The 14,530-nt window shown below is 57.0% G+C and overlaps 3 protein-coding genes across 3 annotated transcripts; all 3 read right to left on the reverse strand.

Moving 5' to 3' along the window:
• Positions 1-140: 140 nt before the first annotated feature.
• On the reverse strand, positions 141-554 carry DCS_04496 (uncharacterized protein; the record flags this gene model as incomplete). The annotated part of the gene is made up of 1 exon (XM_040801805.1): positions 141-554. The coding sequence occupies one exon, from the start codon at positions 552-554 to the stop codon at positions 141-143; it is 414 nt and encodes a 137-aa protein (XP_040656838.1).
• Positions 555-7,402: 6,848 nt separating this feature from the next.
• On the reverse strand, positions 7,403-10,127 carry DCS_04497 (uncharacterized protein; the record flags this gene model as incomplete). The annotated part of the gene is made up of 3 exons (XM_040801806.1): positions 7,403-8,281; positions 8,356-9,501; positions 10,017-10,127. 3 exons carry the CDS (start codon positions 10,125-10,127, stop codon positions 7,403-7,405), a joined length of 2,136 nt encoding a protein of 711 aa, XP_040656839.1.
• Positions 10,128-12,421: 2,294 nt separating this feature from the next.
• DCS_04498 (uncharacterized protein) lies at positions 12,422-13,949 on the reverse strand (the record flags this gene model as incomplete). The annotated part of the gene is made up of 3 exons (XM_040801807.1): positions 12,422-12,439; positions 12,502-12,534; positions 12,597-13,949. 3 exons carry the CDS (start codon positions 13,947-13,949, stop codon positions 12,422-12,424), a joined length of 1,404 nt encoding a protein of 467 aa, XP_040656840.1.
• Between the last annotated feature and the right edge of the window lie 581 nt (positions 13,950-14,530).

Consider the following 14,530-nt stretch of genomic DNA (forward strand, 5'->3'; position numbering starts at 1 on the left):
GCAGCGCCATTTCTGTGCCATTTCTCTCACACATCGAATTCATGTCGTCACTTATGTTGGTAGTGCATTTCGACCGCACGCCCATGCCTGGGATACTTCGCCACAGAGGTGGGACAGCTATCCGGTTAGGCGTCGCATGTTCAACTCCTCGTGCGCACGCAGCACATGACGATTTTGCCAACACCCCACCTGGACTTACCAACGCGTTGCTCGACACCAGCATGTCGGTGCGACCACACGGGCGTAATTGTGGTTCCAGGAAGCTCTGGTGCCAGCGCGCAAATAACGCCACTCGTGGACGACGTGACTATAGGTCGCACGGAATGGTGGCCGTGGAACCTGTCAAATTTCAGCTCTCCTCCCACGACGATGCCGAACTCTGGCATGGCATATGGCGTGGTGCCCTTTGCGAGAATCGCTGTCCGATTTGCCCTCTGGTCAATGGCGCAGGTGGGGAACTGGCACGTCGGCCGCACATGAAACACAGGCTCCGTCTGATGGTTCTGGAAGCTGATCTGGGGGGCTGTGGCATGGCCATCTGCCGAGATCTCCATCTTGACCATTCAGTCGTACAGGAGAGGGTCGTGGGAACTTCCCGGTAACTGACTGCCGCTTCCATTCCGCCGACACACCGCGTAGAGCTCCGGCCAGCCCTCAGAACCGCGGCGAGCGGCGCCAGCTTTAGGGGCAAGTCCATCCGAATCCGCAGCACCTCTGGGGAGGGGTTTCTGCTCACTGCCTAGTCCACGTCACTTTTTATACCTTGACCATCCATACGCTCGGTGCGCAAGCGATTCCTTCAGGGCTGGAGGCTTCGCTCGAGGACGACATGGCTTCCACGATTCACGACGAAATCTATGCTTTGGTGCCAAGGCAGCAGGCTACTCCAGCTTACCACCATGTTGCCCTGACTCGACCAGACGCAATCGTGAGCCCGAAATTTCCATCTCATGATGCACGTGGCATGTTGCTGCCTCCTGGTGGCGGTCTCACCGGCCAAGATGGGATCCGTCTCCGGCATGTGAGGCGCGTCCACTGCCTCGCACTGATGACTACTCGTGCAGGACGCCCGAGTTTCGAGCAAGTAGCAGGGCGATCGATACGAGCGCACTCGTACTATTCTTGCACGCATATTATATCCCAGAAAGCCAAGCAGCGTCGACGATGATGAGATCTAGCGCTGTTGCAAGTTTCTGGGCCGTCAGTTTGCAGCGAAGCTGAGTGAAGGGGGGCACAACCCTAGGCTTCTTGCGAGCATGGGTTCTATTCTACATATGCATGTACACAGCTGCTGCCGTAAGAGGTCCCGGGACGTCTGGAAGAGCCCCTATCGCCAGAATCTCGGAGTCAAATGTTTTCTGCTCTCTTACCTGAGTCGACAAGCATCGCGACGAGTTCATCACCTACACGCGCACTCATCTCGACGCTGCGTGCTTTCGAAGAGGTCCGAATCCGGCTGCGTCACGTCGCTCAGCAGAACGGCAGATTTCATTAGCACATCGCAGGGGACCTGCCGGGGATTGTTAGGGGTTGCAGGGGTCGGGCAAATTCCAGCCTCTCCTCCTTCACGGGAAAGGCTTGCGGTGCATGATCGACCCCAACCGAATGGGCCAATGAAGATTTTCGTGTGCCAATACACGTTCCCATCAACTAGGGTATCTGGTTCCGGGGTGGTCCCAGCAAGCTGAGCCGATGGATTCGCACGCCGTGGTCCATACTTCCGGCCCTGCTTGATGAATGGCTGTATCTTGTCCTGCGTCCATCAGCTTGGCGACCTACTCCGTACACGTTTTCCCATCACCACCTCGTGCTGTACGTTTCACCCGCTTTTTTCCTTTTTCTGGCGACGGAAAAGGAGAAGACACGGGCTCGCCGACAGGGGAAACGGAGCGTGCCACTGCCGACGAGCCAGCGTCGCCGAGGGCTAGAGACATGCATCGTAAATTGCATTCGTATGCGTGCAGACTTCTCTGAGATGGAACGCCCGCCATGGACCCTTGACTGGACTCGACCTTGAGTGAGCAAGGCACCGCGTGGTGAGGAAGACGGCCCAGAACGACAATGGAAGGCCAACCGCGACCCGACTGGCCAACCGCGACTCGACTGGCTTCTGCTAGACTCGTCGGAGTCTTCTGGAAGGAAAGTACTGGCGTGTTCGGTTGCCTCGCTGAGGGTAGGAAATGGCTTCCCGCCACGTCTGAGACGAATGTTTCGAGGACGACGAAGATGCCCTTGGAGGGAACTGGCGGTCACGATATCTGGCCGAACAAAAAAAACACCTGTCGGTGTGAGCTCGCAGCCAAGGAGTAGTGTCCTCGATCCCCAAGGCTCCCCCAAGACCTCTGCTTCAACGGGGAACGACAACCAGGCTACCGGGACCAGCAAAGGCCGGTACCCGCAAAGGCCGGTTTACAGGTGATGGGTGGCCTATAAAAGCATCTGACGTTGCGACCCATGGGTGCCTGATTTTGGCCAGGCGGCGTTGAAATGACGATATGGAACAGGCGTCGTGCAACGGCGGATAAGTGACAGCATGGTGCGAGGTGGAAGAGAAGGCTCGTCGCCTGTGCCATCCCCTGCGTCGATCAGAAAAGAAAGCGACATGGCCACGCGTCGCGCATGTGGGAGCCATACGCAGCATCACTGTTGTGCAGACGGTTTGCTTGACCCCTCGTACGAGTGTGCGAGCAGGATGTGCACTCTACGCTTCCAATCACGACGCCCATAGATGCGGTGCGGGCGTTTCCAGCCCGCCAGCAATAGTCTGCCTCGGGAGTCGGCTTCTGAGAACCGGGATGGAGGCTGACGCCGACTTGTCATATATTCGTTCAAGGCGTGCTACGGGCACTCGACGTTTGCACGTGTCGCCGACGTTACGGCCACTCCTCCTGGTTCGGACCCGATCAGCAGGTACTGTAGGTGAGTGAAGCATGGGATGAACGCCTCGGCGACGGTTTATGACCCCTGCTGGTTTCGTTGACTCCGAATTGAAGTCGAGCATCGTCCCGAGGAGATGGACGACCGGGGTCATACTGTTCAAGCAGGGGAGGAGCCGATTAGAGGTGAGGCGTCGTGACCGTCAAGGGGATGACGGCCTCTCCGCTAGCGGAGAAATTCCCCATAACTTCGTCGCAGAATGCATACGATGTGCTCGTCCGGGGCGTTTGGTCTCATTCAGCCGTGGCGCTTCCGGGTTCTGGATACCCTCACTTTCCCTTTCGAGTCCTGTTCTGGAAGACGAGGAACATCCTCACAGCCGCCTCGCCCTCGCCTGACCTCATTGTGTGGCATGCCAACACAGCCCTCTGTGCCAGGGTACGACAGACGGACGGATGGATGACCGGCCATGGCTGGGACTATTCATTGTTTCAATGAAACGCGTTGTACGGCCGGCGGGCGTCATTGAACCATAGTCAGACCCTGGCCTTGGCCCTCTCTCACTGATGATGCATAGAATGCTAGCAGATGCAAATGCACGCACACAGTTCCATATTTGGCTGCATTTTTCTGGGCAATTCAGGTGCCTGGGACAAAAAAGCCTCGTTTTCCCCTGCCGGGACCTGTCTGCCATTGCGATGTTGGCAACAACCACGCGAGGCAATTCTTACGAGCCAGGCATCCCATTTCTATATTTCCACGCCTTCTTTCCAGAGTCTACTTGACAGCCTGCTCTCGTTTGAGGATGGCCTTCGAAGTACACGTACGAGTGCTAGTCCAGTCTGGAATGATGCACGTAGGTTTACGTTTACATGCATGCCTAGTAACATATGGTCAAGGACATGGTTTTAGAAATGCTAGGACAAAGATGCCGCAGAATCTCAGACAGGAAGCTCGCTGGATCCTGGGTGACGAGAATACAAGACAGCCCCTTCTATGCGGTATCATGCTACCGTCCTTCACCTGGTCCCTCAGTTCATCGCTTCCTCGCTTCCCCCCTTTCTCTTCCCCACTACCTCACACCCTCCCCTGCTTGAGATCCCTCAGCCAGCGTTGTGTTGGCGGAGATGATGCCATTTGCTGCGCCTCAGGGGACGGATCGGCCGTGTTGTTGTGCTTCACGCCCTCTCTCCTCCCGAACGAGGTGAACAGCAAACCAACAGGCGCCCCATTCTCCATCCTCCATCCCTCCCGTTTGCCTCTAGGGTGCGGACGGCGGCCGTCTAGCGGCATCAGAGCAGCTATGGCCGACGGCGGCCGACCATCCGACCGATGAACGAGAGAACGCATTGTACGTCCCGCGGACCGTCCTTTTCATGTTGATGTACACGTTTGCACGTACAACTACACGTACGCGTGCCAGAATGTGCGACGGAAACGGGCATGACCTATTCTATTGTACACTTTTTTGTCTTGTCTCACCTGCCAACGGGCAGTGATGTCGAAAATCTGGATCTTGAAACATATCCTTCCAAGGCGTCTGCAGCCCAGGAAAGCCGGACAAGACAAGACGAGACAGGCCAAGATAACGCAAGACAAGCCCAAGACACGTCAAGTCAAGTCACGTCAAGACATGGTTGGATTTAGGTTGCCGCCATCGCTGCTTTGTCTGTGCGACTGCCATGCCCGTCTTTCCCGCCCAGCAGGTTGAATACATGGACGGAATACATACGCCTTGCTCATGCGAGGTATTGAATAAATATGCGCGGAGACAGAAGAACAAGGTGAACAACAGCCACACGGCTATCTCCGTCCGAATCCGACAACCAGCCCCGTGCATATCGACACCCCTCCCCCCTCCCCAGCCAAACCAAGCCAGCGGTTCAGCTAACAATCTATCTAATGCACACTGGTGTTGTGGCAGCGAAAGAGAAACGAATCCGACGGCATAATCGCACGTAATCAGGAGGGGGGACAACAAGGAAGGAGAGGTGATAATTCTTCTATTTACCCCTTGAACCGAGATAGTCCCTCCCGTAAGAACGCCCGAATCAAGTTTTGATTATTATTATTTTATGAAAAAAAAGGCAGTAGAAGAGCAGCGTATCTCTTCATTACATAACCCATCCATCTCGTTTTACGTTTCATATCCACTTCCTCGGTCCGCGGGTGAGGCGGGAACGCGTCCGCGGTGGTGGAGGTGGCGGCGGTTAGCATCGTCGACTGGCCACCAGTGCGATTCCCCCGATCCAGCCGTCGCCATCCGCAACACGACGATCTTGAGAAAGACAATCGAGCTGTGAACTCTTTTTCTACCAAAAAAACCCATCCCTCTAGTTCCCGTGTGCGTGACCCATGGATGTTGGTCCTTGTTGTGGTGAATAAAAATAAGCTTGGGGCCTAGCGAACCAACCTCCTCCTTTCCCCCTTGAGGCATCGTGCTGTTGGAATTTCACATGCGCAGAGTATTCATAGCGGAATTCACATCGGTAGAAATAATCTAGCGGTAGTGGCAGTCCTAGCAGTGTAGTATTAGGCACGATTCACACAAAAGTCCGAGCCTCAACCATGCCCACTCCGTATCGCCGAGAGGTAACGAGACAAACTAACATGCCAGCCTCCGCATTTGTCCATTGACAGCGCCTTTTGCATGCAAACAACTATTGTGGAAGGAAAGTATAATAATAGTCAGTCCAAAAGATGCCATAAGATTCATACTCGATGACATGCCCTGCTTGATCGAGAGAAGAAAGGCACTGGGTGCCCCATGTTCAAGTTCGGCTTCCGGCGCAGGCCACGTTGTTGCCATTTGTCATTTGCCATTCGTGACAGTCAAAAAGGAACACCTTCAAGGTCATAGAAGTATTAGGGCGGTAGAAAACTAGAGAGGTGGAGGGGGAGACAGGGTGAGAGGCGCTGCGCAGGGTTCCCATGGTGCCCCAGCTCCTGATTTCCACTGCCCAGTACCGTCGCCCAATCCCATACAGTTCGCTGTCCCGCGCCGACGGTAACGTTCTGTCGATCACGCCTAGGATTGGATGCTCGTGTACACGTGCAGCAGAGCAGGGTACGTCTGTGGCAGCAACATGCGTGTGACCCTCCCAAAAGGAGGCCCGAGTCCTTCGAAGTGCCGACAGATGACTGTCGCGCTACCCCCTGTGCTCACTCATGAGTCTTTAGAAAACGATCAAGGTACATTTACATGCACTTGTATGTACACGAGAATGCGATGCATGTATTCGTACGTGATTTTGGGGACAAGAAAGTCAAGCACAGGCGTGAAGGCGAGTCAACGTTGAAGTGATCAACGCGGTAGCTAGGAAACGATTGTGCAACAGTAGTGAAAACACGACGGGAAGGCGAGAAGGCGCAGAAAATTCAATGCATTTCTCTCATCCATATGGAAAACCTCTTGCCGTCGCCGGCCGTTCTCTACCTCTTCCTTCCTAGGTCGAGCTCGTATACAATATATGTCTTCGTACTCCAAGAGGGTGACGACTACACATACCTGATTGTAAATAAAAAGAACGAAGGACAAGAGGAACGGAAAAACAGCGACCCCACCACCACCACCACCACCACGGGAACATAGACAGGAACAGGAACAGGGGGTACGGGCCGGTGCTTGTCGACGATACCCACCCCCGCCACGAGCTCCTCTGGGCTGCAAACCGTGTCGTTTCGTGAGGGCGAAACGTCGAAACGAGTACCAGGATTTGCTGATGCACTCCCACCGTCCAATCGACCGGTCTGCCAGCCGGATTCCCAATCCGTCTCCTTCCTGGTCCGGGGCCCTGGCTCGGAATGAATGAACGGTCCCAAGGGGGAAAGGGAAATAAAAACAAGACAAAAAGAGACGGGTCGTTAAAGGTGTCAGGTTCAGTTCGTCGCCTCTCGCCGACGGAGTTCCGTTCCAGGTCCATGGGTCGTTGACCTGGTCGAAATCCTATCCATTTCTCCCCTCCATTCACCCCGTCCGTTCACCAGCGAATAGCGAGCAAACTGCCTGCCTGCTGAGGCAACCTTTGGTAGCAAGAAGCATCGGGTCAAGCGACGCAATGCCGAGGCGAGAGCCGGCCCCAGGGTCTGTTTGTTGGTCGTCAGTCAAACCTTGTTTACTTCTGCTTGTCTGCCGTGCCCCCATCTCCTCCCGCTGTTGGTCATATGAGAGAGAGACAGCCCCAAGGCTCGACGGAGGAAGTATAAATAAACCATACAGTGGAGAATAATCTAGTCAGAGTGATCCAACTGCTCATACGGCCGAGTCTCATCTTTGACAGCTGCACTGACCACTCTCCGCCAACACTGCGCCCAGGAGGCGACTTTTTTTTTTGCTTTTTTCTCTTGACCTTTCTTCGCCAGTGGGGATCCCCCTCAAGGAACCTCAGGGGTGAGGGGGATGCTTTCCCGAAAGCTTGTCAACTCTGACTGCAGGTGTGTGCAAGTATCCTGCGAGTCACATGTATGCGTAGAGTGCCAAAATGGTCTTCTGTCTGTTGTGTGACCCCAACGCAAGCCATGGCTTCTAGATGCTGCCACTGTTCCAATCGCAGAGGCCGTCCGGCAATGGCTCAAACATGCGAGCCTGGCTGGTTGTGCCAGCACCGGCACTGGAGCGAGAGCCGTATCGCTGCTCGACATCGCCATACGGCAAGGGCTCTCGAAGTGAGGGAAGCGGTCCGTACGCGTCCACGTGGCCACCGTTGGACTGAACGCCCACGCTGGCTCGAATCATGTAGCCGTCGCCTCTCTCGCCACTGGTGCTGCTCCTGCTGCTGGTGCTCATACCGCCGGCACAGGTGCTGTAGGTGCCGCCGCTGTAGGTGCCGCCGCAATTTCCATCGCCCAACAGGGCGCCCAACTCCTTGGATGCGCCGTAAAGGCCACCCTGAGGTCCATGCGCCATCGCTCCGAGCCGAGACCCTGCGATGGGTTCCCCGTCGTATAGGCTGCCGATGGTCGATCGCGGGGGAGAAGGCAGCTCAGGTCTGTATCCGACGGAGAAGTGAGTCCCCTGCGCGATGGCCATAGCCGCCTGACTAATGGCACGGTCCCGTCTCCGCTTCGCGTCCCTCGCGGCGCAACCGCCCTTGCGACCAGACACGGCGCGCTTCGAGTCGTGCTGGGCCCCGGACGCTTCTGGTCCGACCGGTGGGCCGCCGTATCGGCCGCCGATTCCGCCGTTCGCACCAGATCCGCACCGCTTTCCGCCGTTTCCCTTGCGGTATCGAGTCGTGCTCTGGACCCCAAATCGGACCGCCCAGTCTTCGAGCACCCATTCGTGCGGTCGCCTCGAGCACGGCGTACCGCCGCCGTCCTGCCCCTGCACCGGCTTGAACGCACCGCACGCGTCCCGAACGACAGGCTCAAAGACCCCCCCGTAGTTGGTGCGCTTCTTGAATGCCTGCTTGCACGCGTCAGGGTCGAACGTCGAGTCAAGCAGCACAAGGCTTGCCGCCCTGAGAGGGAGATGCCTACCGCGTTCATGCTGAGGTTGTGCCGGATGCTGTTTTGCCATCCGCCCTTCTCCGTCACCGCCTTGGACGTGTTCTCACGGAACCATTGGTAGATGTCCTGCACCGTCATCGAGTGGCCTCGTCGACTCATGAACGCCTTGTAGATGAGCTTGGCATAGGACTCCTCCTCCATCTTCGTCGCCGGCGGCGGCGGAGGTGCAGCCGGCGGTGTTGATGCTACCGTGCATGGCCCTAGCGACTCATCGAAACAGCAAGACGGCGAGGCCGGGTTGGGCGTCACCATGGACGAAGGCGTCTTCATCGTCAGTTCCTCGGCCGGCAACGCGTCCGTGCCATCTTCCATCGGCATGCTTGGCAAGGTGTCGAAGCCCGAGTAGCCGTCCGTGAATGGACTCGGCAGGTTTGCGTCTTCCGGTGCCAGGACGGCGGGCGACAGCTCATCCTGCTCCGCCCCCGACAGACTCTGGCTGGGGAGAATGGCCGCGGGTGGAGGCAGACCGTGACTGCTGCCGACCCTGATGGGAGGAAGCAGCGGTTGGCTCCGAAGAACTGTTGCCGAAGGAGGCAGGCTGCGCGAGGGAACGGGCGACCAAGTCCTCGGCGAAGCCGGTGAATATCCGTACGTGTAAGTCCGCTCAAACGGGGGCCCTTGGCCACGATTCAGTTCGAAATGACCCAGTTCAAAGTCGGCGGGAACGAGGGGCGGTGACGGCCAGCCACCGCAGCTCCTCACATGCAGTATCGGCGTCACCGGCCCGTAGCCCTCGGCCGTGGCCTCATGGTCCTGCGCTTTCCTCCCCAGACCATGGCACGTTGCCGGAAACGGGGAGTCCTTGCCGTGCTGGATACCTGGAGATGAGGGATACATGGCAAACGACATGGTCTCCGCCATTTCAGAATGGACGCCTGTCAAAGTCAACTGTTTCTCGGCCGATCCGTTCCGCGAGTACGTTGCTGGTCCCGTCCGGTGCGAGAATGTTGGATGCAGAGAGATACCGCGGCGAAGCAGGAAGGGAGCGGGAGATTGTTTGGTGGTCGAACGCAGCAAGTGCGCGTTGAACAGTGCCGAGCTATGTTCTGCCGGTGCAGTGCTCTCTGCCGTCACTTGATCGACGGTCATGCAGTGTAAGACTGCTGGGATCAGGGACTGGGAAGGGGGGAGGGGGCGTCTCAGCTACGACGCAAGGAATCTTCGTGGACAGCAGGCAGTTGTCGTACGAGGTAGCCAAGGTAGAACAGGCAGCAACTGCTTTCTGAAAGAAGAAGGGTGATCTTGAAGGTCGAGGAGGGAGGGGCAAGCGATATGGAATAGACCAAGTCAGACGGTCAGGACGATGTGCCGGAAGGTGTGCGTCTTTCCGCTACGCTTCCTCTGTCAGGCGAGAAGGATGCTGTTGTAAACGGGAGAGTACAGGAAAGGACGAGGGGGGAGGGGAGGAGAGAGGACAGGAGAGGATAGGATGGGACAGGGATATTATTACTATTCAGGCTCGATCGAGGTAGCTTAGTCAAGCCAAGATCCCAGGTCCCAAGCGGTCGGGATCACCTTCCAGGCATTGTTCAAGCAGTGAATTCGAGCTCCCAACGACGAGCCGGGAGGGTGTGAAGCAGGCGCACGGAACCGGGGGGACTTGGAACGGGGGAGGCGATATCAACTCTCACAGCCAGCCAGCCAGCCATCGAGCATCGAGGCCCAGCCGCGTGCTCGGTACCAAGCCATGTTGCCTCGTCCGAGAAGAGCGGAAGGAGGACATCTATCCGGGCGAGGTGCATTGTAAGTGCGGCCGAGTGCCCGTTGCTGGGTGCGCACGCAGCCAAGGACAAGCCTCGGCGTTTTGCCTCTTGTGCGTGGCCAGGCTTGTCAGTGCAAGTCGACGCACGCACAAGTACAGATACGGAGCACAAGACTCGCACGCAGCCAGTGTATTGCGTGTTCGCCTTCGACAATGGCGACAACGGTGCAGGATACGGACAGAGAGATGCTCGGATCGAGCCCATCGAGGGCGGCAAGTGGGAAAAATGCTTCGCGGCGTAAACGATGGCGGGCAGCCATCTCGCACACGGCCGGCCATGTCGGTTTAGCAAACCGTCCAAACCTTGTCGCGTATGGCAAGGGCTCGAGAACTGTCTCCGAAGAGTGACGTGTGTTGGGTTGCTGTTGGCCGTCCTGCGTCCTACCGTCGCTGGGGGTGAGAGAAGGTGAGGTTGGGTTGGGCCACACGCCGGTGTGGTTCTAAAGCGGCCCGCAAGGAGCAGGGATGCCGCAGTACGGGGCGCAGGTTCAGAGTACTTGCATGTACAACTACAAGTACAGCTACACCCAGGTACTCCACACGTGTACATGTACTGTACATGCAAGTACGGAATATCTAAAGTACAGAGTACATGTACTTGTGCGGAGTACTTGTATGGAGATATGTAGTTGTATGGAGTACAGTGCTTATGTACAGAGTATACGGAGTAATGAATAAGGAGTACTCGTACGGAGTACCTGAACAATACTCGTAGTTGTACATGTACTTGAAGGCATCAACAAACACGTACATGTACTCCGTACAGATTACCACATATGCATGCATCCGAGTACATACAAGTACATGGACACCGAGTGCCGAAGGCGAACAAAAGGGAAAGAGGGAGAGCGGAGGGGTGGCGGTAATACCAACCACGAGCTCGCCGATGGGCCGTCAGTCAGGAAGTGGATGCACTGCACTCCGTACGTGTGTAAGTACAGTACTTATACGCCCAAGTGTAAGTAGGTGTGCTTGTTCGCTTCGTACAGTATAGCTGTAGTACCTGTACTGTACCTGCGGTACAACTGACACTGACATGTACATGTACGTAATTCCCGTGTGCCGTTGACCGTGTACCGTGTACCCGTACTCGTGTACTCGTACCCCCGTTCTCCTCGACTGTACCGTCTCTCTCTGCTCGTCCTCGTTCGCTGCATCTTTTGCCGATTCTCTGTGTAGCCTCGAGCACTCACGGCTTGCCCCTCGCTCCCGTCCGTGCCTTTCGTTGCAAGAGCCGTCGTAACCAACCTCTGACAGGGCATGAAGACCGACCCCCTTCCGGCCCGACTGCCATGACCTTCCAAACTGCTGTCGTACCGTGTGAGTCCGGCGCAAGCACAAGATGCTACGCATCGACTTCACCCACCCACGCTGTTCGCCATCCTCCCTTCCTCGCGCCCGCCCGTGAACTGGTTGAACTGGGCTGGCTTGAAAAGGCGACGGCCATGGAGGCGATCGCTGAGCCGGCGCAAAATCCTTGGCCTTGGGCTGTGCCTCGTCCGGGGATGGAAGCACGATGGAAGCCCCTCCCTCCGTTCCAAGAAGCTTCTACCGCAGGCCGGGCACGAGGGCGTCGCCGTATTGTCTCCAGCGTGCAAGGGTCCCGAAGCTGAACTTTCGCATTCGCCCCCTGCGCCGCCCGCTCCCTTGTTGCTCCTTCAACATCCCAGCCGACTTCGTGTGGTCTCCCTGTCTCACTCCGGGCCGGTTCCTGCAGATAAAATGTGCCTTCGAGAAGGCCGCCGTTGTCACACACGGCAGGAGGAGACGCATCCGGCCGTCGTTCGGCATCCGGGGGACCTTCAGCTGCGACGCCACCTTGCCGACGCCCTTCCCTGCCATCTCTCTGCATCTCGTGCGACTCTCTGCGTCCTTCGCCGTGAACCAGCAGCGGCACGAAACACCCCTCTGCAGTCGCACAGCCGGCCTCCAGGATGACCGGTGAATGAATGGATCAAGACGTCGGGAAATCTCGTGTGCCCGTGTCATCATCTGCCTGTCCTGCCTGTTCTCGCTTTCAACCGTCGAAGAAACAAATTCACTGGTCCCTTTGTCGCCTAGTTCACAATCGTTTCTTCTGCCCCCCGCCCCCTCCCCCCCGTCGTGCGAGGTCGTCTAGTGTGGCTCGTGAGGAGTGGAGGGTATCCGTTGCCGGAGGCACATGCGGTCGGTCAACCACCGCGTTCGCTCCGTGACAGCCGGCGTTTGCGTCATGGCAGGCAACGTTCGATACGTGACCAGCCGTCGCCGTCAGGGAGAAGACCCGGACGCCATTTACTTGCGATAGAATATCTGAGGGAAAAGTTTGTTAGTTCTATGTCCGCCTTGGCATTGGGATGTCGCCTGGCGCCCACCTTTTTAAAGTTGAAATGGAGCTGAAGAATGCCCTGTGGGAAGGCTTGTCAGCCTCGAAGGCTCGCCCCAGAGCGGCCATTATCGGTGGACTGACCTTGTCAAAAGCGCTCTTGAAGCCACGGTCCCTCTTCGCACTGAAATCCCACGGCCGGTCCACGACGCGAAAGGCAATTTCCTCATACGGCGGGCCGGCGATGAAGATGACGAGGCACGTGTCTTCCTCCCCCGCGGGAGCGAAGGATTCGCCCGCCCTGCGTCCACCCTCTCGAAAGATCTTGTACGTCGGCGCCTTCGTCTTGTCCACGAGGTCCGGATAGAATAGGTTGAATCGGTAGCCCTGGACGACTTTGGGGGGCGGGTTGTCGTGGTCAAAGTGTGTCTGATTGTACTTGTTCCAATCGTAGCCCATCTGCACCCTGTTAAAGTATTTCGGCTTGCGGGCCCTGTATTGTCCCGCCCATGCAGGCTTCTTGGCGCTGGGCACGTCCGCCTCGGCGGTGAAGAGTTCTTCGTTCTCGAGCAATCCTTGCGCAGCCTCGCGGTCGTAGAGCGCCTTGGTCGCGAGCGACACGTCCTCGTTGCCGACGGCCGAAAAAGCCGTCATGACGGCGGCTTGCTGGCCCTCGGCTGCCGTCGCCGTCGTCGCCGTCGATGCGCCGGCAGCGGTCGAAACGGGCTTCCGAGAGGGCTCCAGCTCCTTCGCGAGCTTGTCCCGCGCCTCGACGACGGTCTGAAAGATTTTTTCCACCTGCGCTTTCGCCTTGCGCAGTACGATGTTGGCCAACAGCTGCTCCCAGTAGTCGTTGTCTATCACCTCGTTGGACCGGATCTTCTCGTTCACCTGCGTCTCGAGAAGCTCGAGTCGTTCGTATGTTTTGCCATGCAGGATTTTGTCAATGTTGGCGGCAACCACCCGCAAGGCCTGATCATTCCGTCCGTACGGATCCAGGTTGGACTTTTGATCCGCGCAGATGGTCTGGAGGCCTTCCCAGTATTGTCGATGGACCTGATCCCCTTCCAGTGCGAGAAAGGAGCGGATGCCGGTGTCCAGCTCCGCGAGCTGCGCGACATTCAGGCTCTCCACCAATTCCACAGGCTGCTTCAGTTCAACGTCCACATCCGCGTCCTGGTCGTCAAAAACGTCCCGATTCTTGTCGATAAATCTCAGGTTGAACGCGAGGCTATCGACGGGCATGGCACGGCCCTCGCGGACGCGGATGTCTGCCTTCTTCTTGGACTGCTTGAGCACAAACTTGTCCTCTTCGGCCACAAACTGACGAGACTGCTCATCGGAGGAGAGATATCTGGCCGCATTCTGAGCAGTCTTGGATGGTGCGCCTGACTGGCCGACCTTGGTCACCCGCGTGTCTGGGTCAGCTCGAGGAGACGCGATATCCCTTCGGCCAGAGCCAGTGCTGGCGAGCATCGCCCGGCGGGAAGGGTCCATTGTTCTTGGCGCTTTTCGGTGCCACGGGAGGACAGGAGCAAGGTGTTAGGGCGAGGAGCGGATTGTCGTCAAAAGGTGAGGTGACGGAGACAGACGTCGGTGCGAAACCGCCGCACCCGCGTTGTCGCGGTCACATGATTGGCCCCGACGTTCAAAGCGGGGCATAGAAATGGCACATCTTCACAGAAGCGGGCGTAACCGCGATGATAGATCTTCGTATGGATCAAGTAGTATTACGAGCTCAACTAGTATGTAATTATCGCAATTCCAATGCTGCTAACAAGGTACGCTGAGGTGGAAGTTGCAAGTATGGCAGAGCGAATGCATGTGCATACCCCTAATGAAAAGAAGGCGTATTAAAGGGCTTGCGCTGATATCGGACATTGTATTTCGCACATCCTCCTCCTGACTTCGGTACCATGGCCGCTTGTCATAACAGCTTCACCTCGGCTCAGTATTATACAATTATAATAGCCATAGTAGTTACAGTACAGCGGAGATTTTCCATGTAGCGTGCTCCATGATGATAGCGAGGCCTGGGAAGCCTTGAACTGCATGCCGATGCGTCGGCACCGATGCGT

This window comes from Drechmeria coniospora, chromosome 02 (assembly GCF_001625195.1).
Source record: "Drechmeria coniospora strain ARSEF 6962 chromosome 02, whole genome shotgun sequence".
NCBI classification, from domain to species: Eukaryota; Fungi; Ascomycota; class Sordariomycetes; order Hypocreales; family Ophiocordycipitaceae; genus Drechmeria; species Drechmeria coniospora.